The 18342-nt window shown below is 54.9% G+C and overlaps 4 protein-coding genes across 4 annotated transcripts; 1 reads left to right on the top strand and 3 right to left on the bottom strand.

Annotated features, from left to right (window-relative positions):
- Positions 1 to 267: 267 nt before the first annotated feature.
- IE81DRAFT_369492 (hypothetical protein) lies at positions 268 to 1857 on the bottom strand (the record flags this gene model as incomplete). The annotated part of the gene is made up of 4 exons (XM_025517245.1): positions 268 to 656; positions 744 to 894; positions 962 to 1631; positions 1767 to 1857. 4 exons carry the CDS (start codon positions 1855 to 1857, stop codon positions 462 to 464), a joined length of 1107 nt encoding a protein of 368 aa, XP_025366070.1. The 3' UTR covers positions 268 to 461.
- A 3401-nt stretch (positions 1858 to 5258) lies between these two features.
- IE81DRAFT_350650 (hypothetical protein) lies at positions 5259 to 9922 on the top strand (the record flags this gene model as incomplete). The annotated part of the gene is made up of 8 exons (XM_025516578.1): positions 5259 to 5373; positions 5459 to 5630; positions 5694 to 5721; positions 6610 to 8076; positions 8136 to 8288; positions 8358 to 8775; positions 8839 to 8987; positions 9086 to 9922. 8 exons carry the CDS (start codon positions 5259 to 5261, stop codon positions 9920 to 9922), a joined length of 3339 nt encoding a protein of 1112 aa, XP_025366069.1.
- Positions 9923 to 16160: 6238 nt separating this feature from the next.
- On the bottom strand, positions 16161 to 16385 carry IE81DRAFT_280352 (hypothetical protein; the record flags this gene model as incomplete). The annotated part of the gene is made up of 1 exon (XM_025511500.1): positions 16161 to 16385. A coding segment is annotated over one exon (225 nt), but the record flags the coding sequence as incomplete, so codon positions are not given.
- Positions 16386 to 16889: 504 nt separating this feature from the next.
- On the bottom strand, positions 16890 to 18251 carry IE81DRAFT_332712 (hypothetical protein; the record flags this gene model as incomplete). Its single annotated transcript, XM_025515336.1, has 4 exons — positions 16890 to 17183; positions 17255 to 17606; positions 17694 to 17941; positions 18110 to 18251. Coding segments are annotated over 4 exons (1036 nt in total), but the record flags the coding sequence as incomplete, so codon positions are not given.
- Between the last annotated feature and the right edge of the window lie 91 nt (positions 18252 to 18342).

Below are 18342 nucleotides of genomic sequence, written 5' to 3'. Positions count from 1 at the left end.
TTGGCAACGATGCTTGGTCACTTCAATCGCTTTCAGTACTTCAGCTCGTCTCCCCGAGCAACCAAACTTGAGAGCACTTTCATTGAAATCACGAGTCACGTCCACGTCCAATTGAACATTTTAGAAACGACAGACAACTCATGTGACTTGCTCCGCGCGTGGGCTGTCAAAGTCCCTCGGAGTCTCTTGCGTAGACTCGGACGTGGCAACAAAAACAGTCTTGAGGATCTGGTGGTCCCGATCACAAGGGCAGCTCACTTGCACTCTCTCGACTGCATGGCTTTGGGTATGGTGCAAGCGAGATACATGAGCGAACCACAAGAAGATGACGCACGACGTCGAAGCTGGTGCCGCTCGACGTGTGAAAGGTGATATGGCTGTTGAAGTGGGAGGAGCTTCGCGAGGGGGGCGCAGAGATAGAAACCCAAGACGTTGGAGAGCGCCCCAAATGCAACTCAAGCTCACTTGGCCCAGCCGTGCCCTTCGAAGATGTCCGGTGTGCGCAAAGCTGAGTTGTTGATGCTCGGGGTGGCAGTCGGGCTCAGTGAATTGCCAAATCCTTTGGAGTACTCGCTCAGCATGGGTTTAGCGGTGTGCTCCTCGGATGCTGCCTGTCGTGACGATTGCGAATGCAAATGCACTGCTCCAGCGTACGTCTTCGATCAGCACAAAAGTCATCAATCAGATGCAGAGAGTGTGAGCAGGTGACGCGGGGCGCTGCAAGCGTTGACCGCGATCCTCACCTCAAACTCGGCGTTCAGGTCGCGGCGAGCATTGCTACTCGCTCCCCTGCCGACAAACGTTCCTCCTCCGCTTCGCGCCTCCGTTGGCAGAGGACTGTCGCCACGCGCGAGCTGTCGCAAGTTTCTGAACAGCCGGCACGAGATGATGGCCCTGAGAATGGAATGGCGGACACATCAGTAGTGCGAACATTGCTCCTCGCAACTGACGCACGACTCACACCAGTGCAGCGTGGAGAGGAGCAGAGAGGACCTTGCGTGCTGGCGATTGGGCCACCCAGAACGCAATGGTCTGCCCAATGAGGAAGAGTGACAGGATGGTAAAGTAGAGTATTGTAGTGACGACTAGATGGCGCGTCAAGTCGCTATCGGTCGATTTGCGTTTGAAGAGATTGAGCTTGCCCTGGCGGTGGAAGCCGACGACGATCAAGGCAAAGACCAAGAGATCGTACATCATGTTGAAAAAGTATGGAATGGTGGTGAGGTTGCTGACAGGCTCGGCGGGAATGCACACCAGCAGACCGACTGGATTCTGCAGGCCGACGAAGAAGACGATGAGGGGAATCCAGGACAAAGCGGAGAGGGACCAGGTGAGGAGCATGAGGTATTTGACCCACGGGCGCGCCTGCCAGATGGACGTGACTCGTCCCACGTATAGGTACTGAGCTGATGCTGTCGACAAGGCGATGAAGGTGGACATCACGTGCGTGAGGGGCCCGCAAATGTCGATCTTGAAGCTTCCGACGCTCATGAGGGCGATGAGGACAGAGAGCGCGATGACGCTACACGTTCGAGCCATAAAGTAGGCCACCATCACCCTCCTCTTGCACTCTCTCGCCAGCGCCAACTCCCATTCGAGCGCACCGAAGAAGTCGCCAATGACCAACCCCACTGCGTCGTGTCGGGACGCGCGGCAAGAGGCGTTTGGATGGATGGGCTAGCTCATCAGCTCTGTCAACGTCCTCGAGCAAGCAGCTTTGCGACATTTTTCTTGGCCATGCGACGCGCAAAGAGAGCCCCACTCACAGCAGACGCAGCCGAGGTAGGCTACGGGCGCAGCAGCTTTTGAAATCTCGAGGATGAGCGCCACCAAACGTTCCGGAGATGAGTCTGCCATGGTCAATACTCGTTGCGAGGGGCGGGGAGGGGCAATAGCGGTTGGGATGGCGGACTTTTCAAGGGGGTCCGCAGCCAGGCGGGAGGCTCGCTTCGGGGGGCGAGGAAAGGGGATGGTGGTGGCACAATTTTGACTGTCTGTGGACGTCTCGAAAGAGGCCGGGCCTGATCAGAGCTTCCGAAGCTCGCAAGCTGTGGTGTGCGGGGTGATTGTTGGTCCTGTGCTCGACACGAGCATGAGCGAGAAGCGCGGTAGACTAGACCGGACCGTAGAAGCAGAGTACACCTCCAGCTCCCACTCGAGCTCGTGAGGGTCGAGGCGTCTGATGAGAAGGCGACGGGCATGAAGCATCATGAGATGTAGCGGTAGGCGATGGTGGACCCATGCGCCATGCACCGTGCACGCACCCCGACTACAAAGCGGATCACCAATGTGAATGGCAAATCATCGTCCGCGGAATTTGCATCCTAAATGCCGAGGTGCGAGGTGCGAGGTGCGAGTTGCGAGTTGCGTGGAGATGGCCAGGGCGCCAGTGGTGAGTCGTGAGTCGTGAGTCGTGGGTCGTGCTCCCGTGCGTCTCATGCGGTCGCTGCGTGCGCGTGCGCGTGCCCGCGCCTGCATGCCGCATGAAAGCTTCTCGGCGCGAAATACGGTGCGGTGCGAGTGTGAGACTCTTCCGCAGCGTCCGAGTCGATGTGGACAATTTGCGCACCACAACAAGCGCAAAGCACCGAATCACCGATCGACAGAAGAAGCAATCAAGATTCACGTGATTTGCGATTCGTGATTGGTGGTCGTTGAAGATCACACCGCATCTCGTCCTCGCACGCGCGGATGGATGGATGGATTGCTCTTCTCAGGGATCTCCGCGCGCCGCCCAAACACTCAGACTCAGACTCCGCGGCCAGCAGCAGGCGAGCGAGACTTGCCAAGTCCCAGATCTGCATGCTGCATGCAGGCCCATGCATCATGCACGCATGCGTGTTCCTTGCGCTTGCAGCGAAGCGCCCACCGGCAGCAATTAAGGAAGGAAGGACAATCAAGGATTTGAATCTGAATCGCAGTTGAGTCACGAGTCACGATCGAGTGACAAAGCTCCGGCCGAGGGGCGGCGAAGCGCGCGACTCGGGGCTCGAGGCTCTTTAGCCCGATCGATGCCTTCCTTCCTTGTACTGTACTCGCAATCGCCCATCACAGACGCAGTGCATGAAGCAGCGCCCAGGCGAGACTAAGCACCGCACCAAGAGGTTAAGCGAAATGTTGGACCGTCGACCGATGAAGTGAAACCTTGAGCCGACTCGTGTGCGTTGCACGCACTCCTCGCAAACACTTTCCCAGCGACAGCGACCACCCACGGACGCGCCTTTTCTCCAGCTTGATGCTCAGAACTCACGACTGATTGTGCTCCTGACTGTGTGCACTGTGGCACATCTAGAGTGCGGTGTACATGGCAAGCGATTCGTCACTCGTGCGGGACCCATGCTGCTTTGGCTGGGCGCACCCCAAACATGCCATCATCATCATCATCACGCGCCGTGCCTGCATGCAGCGGCAGTCGGAATGGGTCAAAGGGCAAAAGGTTGCAGCCAGCAAGCGCGCAAGTCGCGCCGTTTGAGCAGCAACCACCGCACCCAGCTTGTCCGAGTCTGAGTCACGAGTGCGAGTCTCGGTGCTGAATCGCGATGAGAGTCGAGGCGAGGCGGGGCGGGTGGTGTCATTGGAGCAAGCAGGAGTGCCGGCGTGCGAGCGCGTGGAGTGAGTCGGGCGAGCTGGCGGCAAGGCTCGACTTTGTGCTGCGTTGTGTCTTCACTTGTCGTGCTTCGTCATCACTCTTCCATCGATGCCATCCCTCCGCGGCAGTCATGCGATTTGCTGTTGCAATCGAGATGCCGAAAGGAGCATGTGACATTCAGATTCACTCTCGGGGACGCGAAAGCATCCATCCCTGTGACGCGACCTCATCAGGGCGCTCGCTGCGCGCATAGCCCTCGTCGAGTGCACGCCTTCATCCTCCGCTTGCCGTGTCAGCAAGTGTTGTCGCCCGCCGTTTGGTGCTAGCACTAGTTGCGCCTGTCGCAGAGCGCCGAGAGGTCGGAGGTGCAAGTTTGTGTAGCAGGCGGGAGAGGCCTCGCTGTGAGACCGACGGCTCGGCCTGTGCAATCTCGTCCTAACGAACAGCTTCATCAAGCACCTCGCGCGCTCTGCCTTCTCTTTTCGCAGCTTCGACTGCCCCACTTCGACGCTTGTCGGCGCCATTTTTTGGCGGCACGTGATCCAGATCAGCAGCATCGTCGATCTCCACTTGCGCTTCTTGACTGCATGGCGCGCCCAGAACTTGTCGACTCTGTCGATGGGAGTGCATCCGCTTCACACATCTCCCCGCACGCCCATCAGATTGCAACGCAGCACTTGCAAGGCATGGCAGTACTGCATTCATGAGCTTCGCGGGATTCTGCCGCGCCCTTTTGCTTGTGCGCAAAGCATCGCAGTCCAATGTACGAGCATCCACTGCGCACTTCGGGCCGCTTGCGCTCTTCGATGCGCAGGAACAAGCGGAGAGCCGCGCGATTCGCTTTGGCGCTCGCACCTTGCCGTGGGAACTACATTCTGTTCAGTCGCCACGCTGTTGGCACTGCTGTCGGCTTGCACAGGCCAATGTGCTCGGTGGTGGCGCCTTCTCTGATGAACGTGGGGACTGAGCATGACACATCAGGGACGAGCAGGTCTGTCTCTGTGAAGAAGCGCCGCTGCGCTGGACCACGACGCCGGGGTCCGCGCTCGAGGCGATCATCAGGCGGGCAGCAGCGGCGGCGGGCGGCGGCGGCGGCGGCGGCAATGTCAATCTGTGGCAGCAGCGCTGTATCAATCAGCGCAGCACCACGCAGACGTCTATTCTAGACCGAGTGCCTTAAGAGCGGCGTTCTAATTCTTGGTGCCAGCCGCACGTGTCCATGTTTGCGCTGGCATCGCAGGCACGGGGCGCGCAAAGTGGCACGACGCTTTCATTGTGCGTGCACGAGAGCATGGATCAGGGCGTGCGTCTGCGCTGCTACTGTCACAAAGCAGCGAGCTTCCTCAAAAGCTGAAACGGCACCCGTGCTGTGCGGACTCTGTCGTGCCGCTGTTGGTGCGGTCTGAGTGCTCTGCTTTGATTGTCTGCGCGACCGAGTGGACGACCGTGGTGTACCGAGTGCAGCCTTACTTGGTCAAGTCGAGAGCGCAGTCGATGGCTGTTCCGGCAGTCACGGCGCGTCGAGTGGCAAGAGCGACAAGACTCGCGGCTTGCGCGACGAGGCATCAATGCGCTCAAGTCTTGAAGATGTGACACACCGCAACAACAGCTGATCCATCCCAACACCACGCCTCTCATCCGTCACACTCCCACCTCTCACTACTTCAAAATGTCAGCGGTCTACTCTCGCAGAGCCTCGAAGCTGCTTCTCCTGGCCTGCATGGTCGGACTGGCCGTCTCAAAGATGAGCAAGCCGTCCTGGTGGATGAGCAAGCAGGTGATGTGTGGGTATCGCTTGGTTGCAGGATTGCCCGAGCGCCTCGCTTTCCGCTGACCCCAGCCTCACATACACGTTGCCGTCGCCGACAGTCTGGACCTTTACCACTGGCGATAAGGGTTGCGCTACGGTCGATGCAGCAGCGACATGCTGGAGCGACAAATGCAACAATCTGGCGGGCTCAGTCGACTTCAACTTCTTCGATGCTACGTACGACAACAAACGAATGCGAGACACTCCCCACGCTTGGGCTGTGTGTGCCCAGTGAGCAATGGCGTGTACGTCGTGCATGCAGAGCGCTCATTGTTTTGTTCGGGTCTTTTGTAGGGATGCCAGTGCGGACTTTACTGCGCAGGTGAGCGAGACGATCAGCTGTCCAGCCAAACAAGCAGCATCGGTGGACTCACATCTCGCCCGGATGCAGGTGGGCAGAGCTCTCGGATGGAAAGCGCTCTCTGCAGAGTGCAACAACAAGAATCATTGCAAATAGTACAGAAGCGTCCCATCCTTGGCGGCGCCAACTTCCTCATGCGCTTTTCGACAACATGTTGTTGGCAGGCATCAGCAATATGCATCGCTTTCGACGTCGCCTCGATTGTGAATCCACAAGTTGGCGATGGTGGGTGCAGACCGCTTGACAAGGCTCGACTTGATTCGGTGTGCGCGCTGTGCGAGGTCCACTTGAGGTCAAATTCACGATGGATGGCCACATGTGAAGTGGGGCGCACAATGACATCTTCAAAGCCTCTGAGAGGATCGCGTCGCTTGGGGACCTCTACCATCACTCCTAGCGTTCGTAAATGCTGACCCTCACTCGCTATAAAAGCAAGCTAAAGCACGCGCACTTGCTACACACACACACGCACGCACGCACACACACACACACACACACACACACACACACACATACAATGACCACACCATTCCTCCTCCAATACAACATCCTGCCTGCTCCAGAAGACAGGCCAAAAAGGTAGGGATTGCAAGAACCTCTTTGCTGGCTGTGATATTGTTTGCAAAAGCAGCCTCGAAGTTCCTGCTGTGGTCTAGCTGCAACCCATGTTCAAGCATTTCTGCCAATCAGACCTCGGCTGCAAATAAACCCTTACTGCCGTAGTCTACGGCATGTACAAGCCACTTTGGACCCTTACAGCAGCATCAATGCGTAAAGGTGGAAACTGTGGCGGCAGTAGCACGCTGCCACCAAAAGATCAAAGAGTGGAGTACCTTGCTTGCTTGCAAGTTGGTCTGGGAAAAGCGATGCAAGGACGCTCCAGGTGCTATGATTGCTCTGTGCTATGGTGGCCAGACATCTAGCGGTACCGCTATAAGCCGCTTGCAGGGTGACCTGGAGGAGGCAGAAAGGGACCAAAAGGCAGAGCTGGTTTTGCCATTCTTTGGCCATGCCATGCTGGAGCTCAGTGTGCAGGCAGAGGTGATGGATCTGATCGTGCTCATGGGGGTCAAAGAGATCAACCCCAAGTACAATGATCCGGAGCGCTGCTTGCTGGAGCCACTCAGCATTTGCTGCTGCGGCGTCAACAACTTGGCCAACACCCAACGAGGGTCCAGAGCCCAGGCGCTGCGCAGAGCGGATGATCAGGATGGGCGTTTGCGCCCTCAGTCAACGGGACTTGTGCAGCGCATTGATCTGCTTAGCAGTACAAGTGTTGGTGGCTATGCAAGCGTCTTTACCGGCCTTGTCGATTTGCTGCAGCGCAAGGTGCGCCTTGTCCTTCTCAAGAAGGCCGCTGTTGGTGAGTACAACCAAAATGCGCAAAGAGCATGGCTTGAAAAGGGTTTGACTGCCGTTGGTGCAAAGGTGAATGCTTTCGACATTGTTGTGCAATCACCTGGCGTCATCAGCAGCACGTCTATTTTGGCATGGCTGAAGCAGCAGCAGCAGCAGCTTCCCACAGTTGTTGTTGCTTTTGGTGCAGCATTGTACTATGTCTTGCGGTACCATGTGGAGCATCATCTCAAAGGTATGATATCCTTGGAACCATCCTTTGCTACCTTTGGTAGAGCACTGGCGTGCACCAATCCCTCTGAAGACCGTTTGCACCCCGCAAATGCGGTGCCAGATGCGTTGCGGATCGAGTTGCCAAAGCGCAATGTGCCGCATACTCCTCTGATCACGACTCTGCCCTTGATCTCTTCTTTGAGGGGTGAGGCAGAGCGTGCCGTATTGATCAGAGTTGTTCGCAGCATTCTTGTGGCTGTCTTGCTGGCAATAGAAGCCGAGGGCCCCTCCAGCACCACAGGAGTAGAGGCTGCAAAACGTGCTCGCTACCTTTTTGATGAAGGTCAGGTAAAGGTGGAGGCAAATGGCAAAGCAGAGAAGGTCAAAGTGCAAGAAGTCAATGCACTGGGCACATGTGCAATGCTTTATCTGCAAGGCTACATCTTGCACTCTTGCCTTCTTGACCTTGATGCAGGAGCATTGGAATTGAAAGACGTCACTCGCTCGCACGTTGTCGTTGCACATCCATCCATACTCTCGAAGAGTTTCCACCTGGCAATCTCTCTGTTATCCACCCTGCTCTCCGCCTTGATCTCTGTCTTGCCCACAATCCTACCCTCAAAGTGTGTGACATCTGTCGCAATGGACACTGCTGCTGTCAATTGGCTGTACGTGGTCAAGCAGGGTGAAGACTGGCAGGTCAGGAGGGAGCAGGATCTCAAGGTTGGAGATCTCTGCATGACTTTGGTGAGCGTTGGCATCTTGATTCCTGTGCGGCATGCAGAGGCTTATGCGTACGCATACAGACTGGCACGATTGCTCCAGTTGTGTCCATCAGGGCTGGACACGCCAGCGCTTGTGTTGTAGCAACAACCAGCAACGGGACCAAAAGAACTTTTTACGAAGATGAGATGGTGCGCCTGCAGGGAGGCAACGGTGGTGGAGCGCGCAGAACTTCTGTGAGTTGTTGTTCTCGGTGCGTCTCTTGCCCCTGGCCTGGTTGCTCACGCCGCCGGCATCTCCTCCAGCGAATCCTTCCAAAAGCGATGGAGGACCAGCACAGGACACCGGAGCGCGGCGGCACACTGCGTGCCCCCGCAAGCCCATCTGTGGCACCCGGATCGAGCCAACGCCCGCCCTCGACAATGCCACCACCATCGATGCCGCTGCCCAGCTCCACGATCGTCTCGACGCATCCGCTGCCCAGCTCAACGATGACGCACATCTCGACAGAATCACCCAGCACCACCCAGGCCCCTCTGGAGAGCGTGCAGCCGGGCATCTTGCCTGATTGCGAGGAGGCAGAAAAGTGGGCAGGTCAAACGGGTCCAGGTGCAGTTGCCAGCACCATCGTCTGCTCCTCGCTTCGGATTGCCCACTGGGCTGCCATTTGCTATGCTGGCTTTCAAGCTGGCCTCAAGCAGTCCGAAGTGCGGGAGATGACTGGTAAGATTGGCACCGTCCGTTGAGCCAGATTCCACTGGGAATGGCCTGCTGGTCGCTTGCCAGTGCCTAAGCACGGTTCGCTGGAGGCCATCATGGACGCCAAGGATGAGCGCACGGGCACAGCAGACTTGCCTTGCTTGGCCACTCTGGAGATCACGCCAGATGGCCATGCTCATCCTAGCCTGGAAGTGCAATGGCCTTGCCTTGCTCAAGTCCGTGTGCATGGCAGTGGTGCAAAGGTCTGGTTCAGTGTTGTCGCTCACCAGCAGCACAGGTCCGTCGCCTTTGTGCACACGGACGCCTTGCCCAGAGGAGGCGCGGCAGCAGCAGCAGCAATCAGCAAGGCGTTGCCAGCTCATGCGATGGAGGTCTCGGCGCAGCAACTGGAAGACCACACTGGCCGTCAGCTACCCAGGGTACAGCCAGTGGACTCTCTTGGGAAGGCAGCATCACCACGCCCGACGAGGAGGTCGCTACCTTTTTGCTGGGCTTGGGTCTACCGAGCAAGCTCTACAACCCTGGAGCAGACAGTCACTGTGGCTTCCGAGGCGTCGCAAGGGCAGTCTTTGGCCAGGAGGATTTGTACATGCTGGTTAGACAATGCTGTTGCCAAGTTGTACTGGAGCTGCCCAAGCTCTGGCAGAACATGTACGCCTCCTTGCTCGACAACCGTTCGGACGACACTTGCCAGCTGCTGTGGAGGCAGAAGCCTTGCCAGAGCAACAACGATCAGTGGGGCTGGTTCGAGGCGCACAGCCATGCTCTGCTTGTGGCTGCTGCCTTTGATAGCCTTGTCGTGACAATCTTGCCTCCTGTTGCCTTACCTCCGCCTCCCGCCACCCGTGCTGCCCCCTCTGCAGCATTGAACAGCTCCTCCATCAAGATCAACATGGTCCAGGAAGCTCAGCCTTGCACCATCATGGAGAGGATGGCCTACCTCTCCTGGCCACTCATGGTGCGGACTTTGATCAGCAACAGGGTCATTTGCCTTGTCCTCATTGGCAACCACTTTATGCTGGCAGAGGGCTGGTGGGGTTTCTTGCTGGATTCCTTCTTGGAGAATCCCTTGGCTGCCTTCATGACTGCACATGCAGAGTCTTTGACACAAGCTGTGCCATTGGTCATGAGAGCAAAGGTGGCCCAATAAGAATGGCTGGCCAGGCATGGTTGCGGGGATTGTAGCGATGCTCGTTAAGATTGCGACGCTCATCAGACCAAAATGCTGATCACGAAGCGGTGCTGATCACGACCGAGATGATGATCAAGATGCTCATTACAACCGAGATGCTGATACGAAGCGATGCTCATGACAACCGAGATGTTGATAAAAAGCAATGCTCATGACGACCGAGATGTTCCTCAAAATTGCGAGGGCTCTTTGCAACTGCAACACTTCTACACAACGTTGCTGCTCTCACTCTTGCCAAGGCGGCGCTCTCGCCCTCGCCACGTCTCACTCTTGCCGCTTCCGCCGCTCTTCTTCTTGCTCCCACAGCTCTCGCGCGCCTATCATCTCCAAGTACGTGGTTGTCTTGCCTGCTGCGTGCGTGTGCTAAATTGGAACCAACTTGGATGTCAATTGGATTTTAGATTGTCTCGCATATGTACATTTCTTCTTCTATCCCTCCTCACCCATCGGTCGCCACGCTTCTCACATGCGCAAGTCGTGTGCGAATGTGCTCGAGATCAGATGTTGGCCAACTCAGCAAGGACTTTAAAGGACAGGCGTGCAATCAATGCTCTCTGCAATGAGCTCAATCAATGCTTTCTACTAGCATCACATATCATCAAAGAGCTTCAGCTAGGGCAGGCAGAAGTCGGGGCTGCTGCGTTGAATCCGACTTTCCTGAGCAATAGAATTTGACTCTGCCCAGCCAATGTGCTTGCCAAGGCTGCCACATGCAACTTTGCAAAGCTGTGTGCATCTTCATGCCATTTTGATTGCAAATAGGCTCTTTCTGAGTTGCAGTGAGATCAGCATAAGCAGCAAGTCAGAGCGCAGAGTGCTTGAAGAGCGCAGAGAGGCCGACAAAGATGTCAAGATGGCCAAGGGGGAACTCGAACAATACGGGGATGATGTAGAAATGGTCAACGTGGAGCAGGCCAAGAAAGAAAAAGGCGCAGTAACAAAAAGTTGGAAGAGGAGAGGCAAGACTTGCTGGCCAAGTTATTATCTTTCAGATGGCCAGAATACAATGTTGGCTGTCCCGCATGCTTGACTTGATCAAGGAGAAGAAGCGAGGGGGCACAATCTCACATCTACCCTGCCAACTTCTCGCACTGCCGACATCCTAGATTTAGGCGCCACACCTGGCGCTAGTCGTCCAAACCCCCGCCGAGACGATCCCCTTGAAACAAGACACAAAGATATGGGCCAGCTTGCAACCAGACAGATTGACTAGACGCTGATGTACGACTCTTTTCTCTAATAGGGCGACTGCCGTCATAAGTGCTGCATCACAGTGAAATCGAGCCTGGTTCTTACCTGTGTATTGTGAAGATCTGACCGAGCCACTGAAGCAGACTTACCTAACACTCATTGAGGTGCAAGTCACATCTAGAAACAGTCCTATCAGGATCTGGCGATGTTCCGCCATTATAAGCAGCGCATCCAGCGTTCCCAAAAACAGAGGGGAAAAACAAAACAAAACAAAAACAAAAACCGCAAGCGAGGTCCCACAGCTGATGCCCAGGAGCTAAGTGCGTTAAAGTAAGTCGATTATCGTGGGTCTCATTCGGGGACCCTATGGATGACGCTCACGTGTGGCAGACCACTTTTACTCTGCAACTCAAGACTACAACGGGTATCATGGCAGAAGGAAACTCGACATACGTCAGTGCATCGTAAATTTTGTGCGCGTTCTGCCGCTCAAGTAGGCTCGAGACAAGAAACGAAATTCCAGATTGCCTGATGCGGCAGCCAGACCTCACGACACTACCTTCTGTATTTCTCAAGTCTCTACTATGGGGCAAATCTCTGAATTTTGCTCTCATGGCCTTGCGTTTGACAGTAAGTTGCAAAGCGCACCAGCTGATCAGTAATGCATGGGCTCGAAAGCAATCTGGCTGTGACCACTTTCTTGTTTTCGGTGTAAAGTCCCATTAGTGAGTCGACGCGACGCGACGCAGCCGAGGATTTATCAATGAAATGTTTATCTCTCGCCGGCTGCGCGCGCTTCAGCCTGCCGACGCTGTCGGCCGACAACTGGTCATTACTACCAACCCATCCGATAGAAAGAAGCATCGCATAATTTATCTCAGCTGCAGTGAGAGATGCTTGCTCTCACGACCGCAACTATCTCCTATTTCCCTCGTCCGAAAACCTCGCCGCAAAGGCCCGCTCGTATAAAGCGAGGCAAACCACTCCGACGGGAAACCCGGACAGTGATTCCCAATCTTTCTTTCTCAAGGGTACCGAGACCGAGATTGCTTCTACTAGTCAACGCGTTCCGTCACCTCACTATGATATACTCCGAGGACAAGCGCGCTCTTCCACTGGTGGTGGCGCATATTTGCTCAGGTACGTCTTCGCTACAGGTAAATTTGCTCTTATTAGCCGTCCAGCGTTGTGACAGGACCGTGCATTCACGGGCTTCTGCCCGACATTTTTCCAAGTGTCTGCGTTGCACTTCTTGAGCTGCTCAATGCAATCGTCAAAGGGATGAAACAAAGGATTCCGATTCATGATTGCGTTGAGTCACATGCGGAATACTCCCCGCAACTGTGAAAGATTGTGTCATAGACAGGGCTGGTGGAGCGCCTTCTTGACGTTCCACACAGGAGGAAAAACAGAGAGTCCGTCGGCCTACAAAATCTGCGCTCACGCATCAAATGCTGAATCTGCTTGACGGACACCTCCAACTTCATTCTGGCCTGGCCGCGCGGAGAAAGATGAGGTGAATAAGCACTCAAAAGAGTCTCGAGATGCTACGATTCTTTGCTCAGGTGACCTTTGATTTGGGGTGATGAAGTCAACAGACCGATCAGCAAGGGGCCAAAGCGAAGAAAAATAACGAAACGAAACGAGACGTACACGCCAGAAACACACTTCAAGCACTGGACCAAGATCACTTTGACCGGTCAAAAGAATTTCGATTCGGCGGTCTCGAAGACATGCGAGGTGATCGATTACCAAAAAAAAAAAAGGAAAGGAAAAGTGACAACGGAGTTAAGACTTGCTACCTGGTTGAGGTACAATGACCGAAAGAAGGTCATCTAGCCTACCGTGCGATGAGAGCTCACATTTGTTTGACATCATGTCCGGGCCCCACAGAGTAGCTGTGAAAATTGGAAAAGTTGCGGGTCTTGAAAACTCTGGGTGACCGAGCGCCCGATACAAAGCTCCTAAGCAAGCTCCGACACGTCGCTGGCATTCTCGTTCGCGTTCGTAGTGCGCTTTCAACAACTTCTGTGGAACATCACCTGCACTCCGACCAGCGCTATCTATTCATACTGAAGACTGGGATCTGAAATTAAGAAAGGTGGTGTGCCTCAGCTTCAGATTGGCAACCTTTTCATTGACTTGGGCGCACTTTTTAACGATATTTCGTCCGAGAACGTCCTTGATCATATTTCTCAGTGAGCGCGTTTCATGACTGTTATCTGCTGCCGTCCGAGTCTTATGCTCTAGATGAGGCTGAAAGTCACATTTTGATGCATGGTGCTGGCGAGCGGAGAGGAGAGGTTGTCGATAGTAGACCAGACGGAATTAGCCATATGAAATGCAAGCGATGCTCCTCAACGCGCACTGAATAAGAGCTTGACGTGCACAACGAAGCGCCTCATTCTGCTGGAAATTTAGGATCTCTTTCTCGGTCATGTAAGCAAATGTCACGAAACGCGAGCCGCGCGTGGTGTTCTTCTTGCGTGCGTGTTTGACACGCTCCAGTGTCTTTTTCTTCCGAACATATCAGATTCAAAAAGCAAATGTCACCCAATGCAAAATGAGATCGTGTGTTGCAGTCCAAGTGTGGCGCCTGATCTAATGCACGATCAAAAACTTCAAGGTGAACGAGGGGCAGCAGTCGGGCAACGAACCGGTCCAAATGCTCCTGGCTTTTGAAGCGGGCTTCCAGAGGTGCATTCCACATCCAAAAAGGGATACAGTCCGCAACATATCTTTTGTTCTGTGCCGTCACCCATTCTTAAGAGAATTTGAGTCAGTACTTGGTGACGAATGCGTTTCTCGGTCTACTAGATGTCTTGATAAGTGACTGCTTCTGGGCCACGAGTGGTGATGCTTCAGGCGTCAAGAGGGTCGCAATTGCTCCAACAGTATTATCATAAAAGCGGCAAACATGTCTCTACAATTCCTGCACTTGCTCTCAAGAAGAGTAATATGAATGACGCAGCCAATGTGGACTGGCTCGCCCATTTCGCTGGCAATGACCGAGGCGAGACCGCTGCGGCAGACTCTTGCTGCGTATTGCAAACGAATTTTACACGATCATACTGCCCAACAAGCTACACCCTGAAAAGAGTCAACGCTCAGGTATGCAAGCGTGCTACGTCAACCTCCAAAGGGGTTGAAAGCTTTTGGTGCAGCGTTAGCTTGAATTGAAACAGCATCCTAGGTCTTGACAAGTGGGGCGCGGGCATCAGCTCTGTCACCACAGCCGCAAATATGCCGCTTGGAGCTCTTGCTTATCTTACTTCCACCGTCGTCCTCCATTGACAGACTCAATATGACTTTCTGCAATCGCTTCGTATGTAACGTCGATGACAGCACCTCCCAGTCTGCTTTCCTTTTCTCCGTTCGCCAGTGCGCGCATATATCTCTTCTGTACTTTCAAACAAACCTTTATCTACCGCTGCATCAGATGTTCATTCACTGCTGCGTCTTGGAAGGGCAGTCCAAGATTCGATCTGCATGCAACACCCCGGCATTTGATCACAATGGCACCATGATCAAGATGGATATTTTGGTCATTTGGAGAGGTGTAAACTCTCGGGATTGCAATATCGATGATGATTGCGGGAAAGTCAAGGATTACCACAGCATCAAAGATTTCGAGGTATGGGTAACGAGATGGTATTACATGACCACAAAAAGAGTGATTCGCAAAAGTCTGCTTACCGTGTGGTGAAACTTTGGGAGCTGACTCTATTATGTGCTTAGTGTGGTCTGCATATCTGACGGAGACATGCTCAAGCCGAGCACAGAAGTGATCGCTTCGTACACCGGGCTCTGTCAGAAGGTAAGACTAGCGACTTTGCGGCTTGGTGAGACACATAGGCCAGGAGCAGTGGTATGTCCCGGTCAAAACAAGGCTCGCTTGCGGGATGTAGGCGATCCCGCTCTTTATACAGCCTCGCTAGAGCGGCCTTCATCCTCCAAAAATTGGAAAGGTTTGAGATCACGAAGGAGTGCTTTGCCAAGCTTGTCGCGACAAATGTAGAAAGCCTCGAGGCAAGGGAGCCCATCGAGAGCAAGTCTGGAGAGGCTCTCAAAACACCAAGCGCTTAGCAGGAAAAGCAGGCTGTCATGAGTCAAGTCAAAATGAAATGACTTCTCAACGTCGCGTGGACCTACGTTTTTTCAAATCTTGAGGGCGTGACTGAAAAGTTACGCCAGCCGAGCTCGGCGTCATCGCTGCCTCAATGTCTGCTCACAGAAATGGCAACGCGTGTGCCTGCTTTGAGGTTTGAATCGTTCTGACAACGAATGAGATTTTCTCTGTCATTGCCTCAGGTGAAAGTTTGCACATGCTCGTCCGTGCAAAGTTCAGATTCTTGCAGGTAAACCCAATTAAGAGCAAAGATTGGGAATCCGGTTGCGCAAAGGTACTAGCTATCCTCTTGAATAAGTTCTCAGCGAAGCTCGACCAGCAGACTGTGGTGACGCTTGTGTCTGGGGGTTATACGAGTGCTAGAAGCAGTGCTGGGCGAAGCCTCATCCGTAATTCTTGACAACAATTGTGGTCCCACTTCTCTCTGTGAGTATCATCGCTGCAGTCACCCCAACGGAGCCCAACTGAAAGGATGCGAAATTTGTAACCTTGGCGCTCAGAAGCTCTGCAGCATTCGCCAGCTCTTGTCCGCTGCGAATGATGACTTCGAAATCTGGATGTGACACCCTTGGTCAGAATTGGAAAGAAGCCTTGACTGCGCGAGTACGCGGCAAGAGGACGGGCATCCAAACGCGCACGAGTTTGGTGCCGAGGTGACTCAAGCTCCAGGATTGTGTGCAGCTCCTCAGGTCCTGGAGCGGCAAACGATGGTCGCGTGTTGGAGGCAGATGCTGCCGCTCACCACTGTGGTGGACCTCCAGGCATGCCACACGCTCCGTCATCCGCACCCGCATTCGCACTGGCACCGACTTGCTTCGAGGCTCCGATCTCGTCAGCTTCTGATCTACCGCGGCCATTCTTCGAGGCCTTGCTCGAGCTGCCCTTTCCCCACCTTTCCTTCCAAGCTCTCAGCTCCTCGCTCCACAGCTCCTTTACGCAGGGTTGACAGCTACTGCCGCAGCAGTCGCTCGGACCAGGTTTGGGTGGAGGATCATCGTGATCTCTGGAGGCGGCTTGGAGAATCTCATCGTAGCGCAGAGGTGCGAATCTTCCTTGTTTGAGTGTTGGGATTTCTCGCACGTCTGAGTAAGCGGGCTGAGGTCCAAGTGTAGGTTTAGCGGTGCGCCCGAGTGCCGACATGCTGAGCATTTGATGTAGGCGATGTGTGGTGGGAGGTGATCGTGAGAAGAAGGTCGTGGTGATGAAGATGGGTGGCAGTGCAGCTGTGGTCGGGTCAACAGAGCTGCAGGAGGCGTGCACAGCAGATTGAAAGACGATCTGATTTCCCCGAGGAGCGGGCGCCCGCGATGCGCGAAAATTCCGAACCGGCGCGCAGAAAAGGTCGAGATGCCGCCCGTCTGCCAAGTCGTGCTAGAATCGCCACGAAGCTCGCGAGTTTGTGGTTGGATTGCTCGGCCCAGCTGATGGAATGGGGCGTGCAGCAGCATTCGCAACAGATGCTTCACCACCACGTCACTCAGCCACACAACCATTCTCATACGAGCACAGCATCATCAGGCGAAAAAAGGGCAGGGGGAGAACGACAGAGCACTGTCACATTTCATGCGCATAATACATTTGTTTGTGCAAGAGGCTCTATCTTCATCATTGCTTCCGCCGCTTGCTCTTCGAGCTCGATGCTTTGCCTGGCGCGTTGCCGCCATTTGCCCCTGCAGTGCCTTCTACAGCCACTTTCCAAAGCTCCTCGTTGACCTTGGTCGCCTTTTCCAGCTGCGCGCGGAGAGATGCTATCTCTTGCATCTGGGCCTCCAGCGTCTGCTTGTCTGTCGAGCTGAACTGAGCAACTGAAGGTTGCAGAGCTTTCTCGGGATCCTTTGTCAATCGCACGGGCTCTGGACGCGAGAAGATTCGGCTTGGTGGTGTAAGAAATGCTCGAAGCTGTTGGGCGCAATGCATTGATCAGCCACAGCGCTCGAGTGCTCATCGGCATGCAGCGGAACCGGACTCACCTGGCCTGCTCGGTGCGACCCGTGCAAGGCGAAGTGCAGATCGCCGCATTGGTCACCCAGACCTCTGCCGAGTCTGTCCATGCGACGCTTCTTGTGATCGGTGGTTGCAGAGCCCGCGCTGGTTCCCACGCTACCGTTCGGCCGGGCCAGACAGACCAAGTTGGAGACGTGGCGTTTGGTTGTACTGCTGCTGGACGAGGCCGACGTCGTCTGAGCATGGACCTCGGGCGACAGATCGACGGTGCGCAGAATCTGGAACGTGTGGATATCGATGATATTCAGCGTCGTATTTGTCGTGCCTACTAGAAGGAGCGTGCCGCAAGGCGACAGCGTCATGGCGGTCGGTGTACCTCTGTGATGCGAGCACGTGAGATGATTAACAGTCTCCAGAGGGCCATTGCAGCACTTTACCGCGCTTGTTGCACGAGCGATCACTCACCCGACCTGTACCTGTGTCGTGCTGGCCGCGTGATCGTCGCCGGAGTCGCCGTTTGCGTGTGCGATGGGGCCTTCTGTCCAGCCAGAGGATGGCGAGATCAGGTCCACCTTTAGGACGAGTCCTGCACCGCCAGAGGGAGCAGATGCGGCTGCAAAAATGAATCTGGCAGTAGGGTCGACGACCATGAAGTGTGCGGGGTACGGCAAGATGTGTGTTGAGACTAGCTTGCGCGTTTTCAAGCTCCAAGTCTGAGCGGGTGTTGGGGTCCAGATGCGTGCGGCATCGGCATGTGCGTGAGAGAGAGAGAGAGAGAGAGAAAGAGAAGAGAGGAGCGTGAGGGACACGTCCAGCGGATGATGGATTTGACTGGCTGCGTTGCAAGCTGCTATGAGCCGCGCTCCAGCAGTCAGACTGACCTTGATCGTCCCATCTTTGCTAGCACTCCACATCCTCCCCGTCATCGTGCCGGTCACGCCCGCTGCAGCGATGCTCGTCACCGGTAGCGCGTGATCGGTGAAGAGTGCATATGGCGAGGGTTCTGAAGGCTTGGCGAGCAGACTGAGATGCGATGAGCGCCAAGAGGTGAGAAGTGCAAAGGTTCGGGTCAGGTCTGATGATGGCGTGAGGTGCGGGGTGCAGCGGGGGGGGG

Source organism: Ceraceosorus guamensis (genome assembly GCF_003144195.1).
Source record: "Ceraceosorus guamensis strain MCA 4658 unplaced genomic scaffold IE81scaffold_168, whole genome shotgun sequence".
NCBI lineage: Eukaryota > Fungi > Basidiomycota > Exobasidiomycetes > Ceraceosorales > Ceraceosoraceae > Ceraceosorus > Ceraceosorus guamensis.
This window is presented reverse-complemented; position numbering and strand designations above follow the sequence as displayed.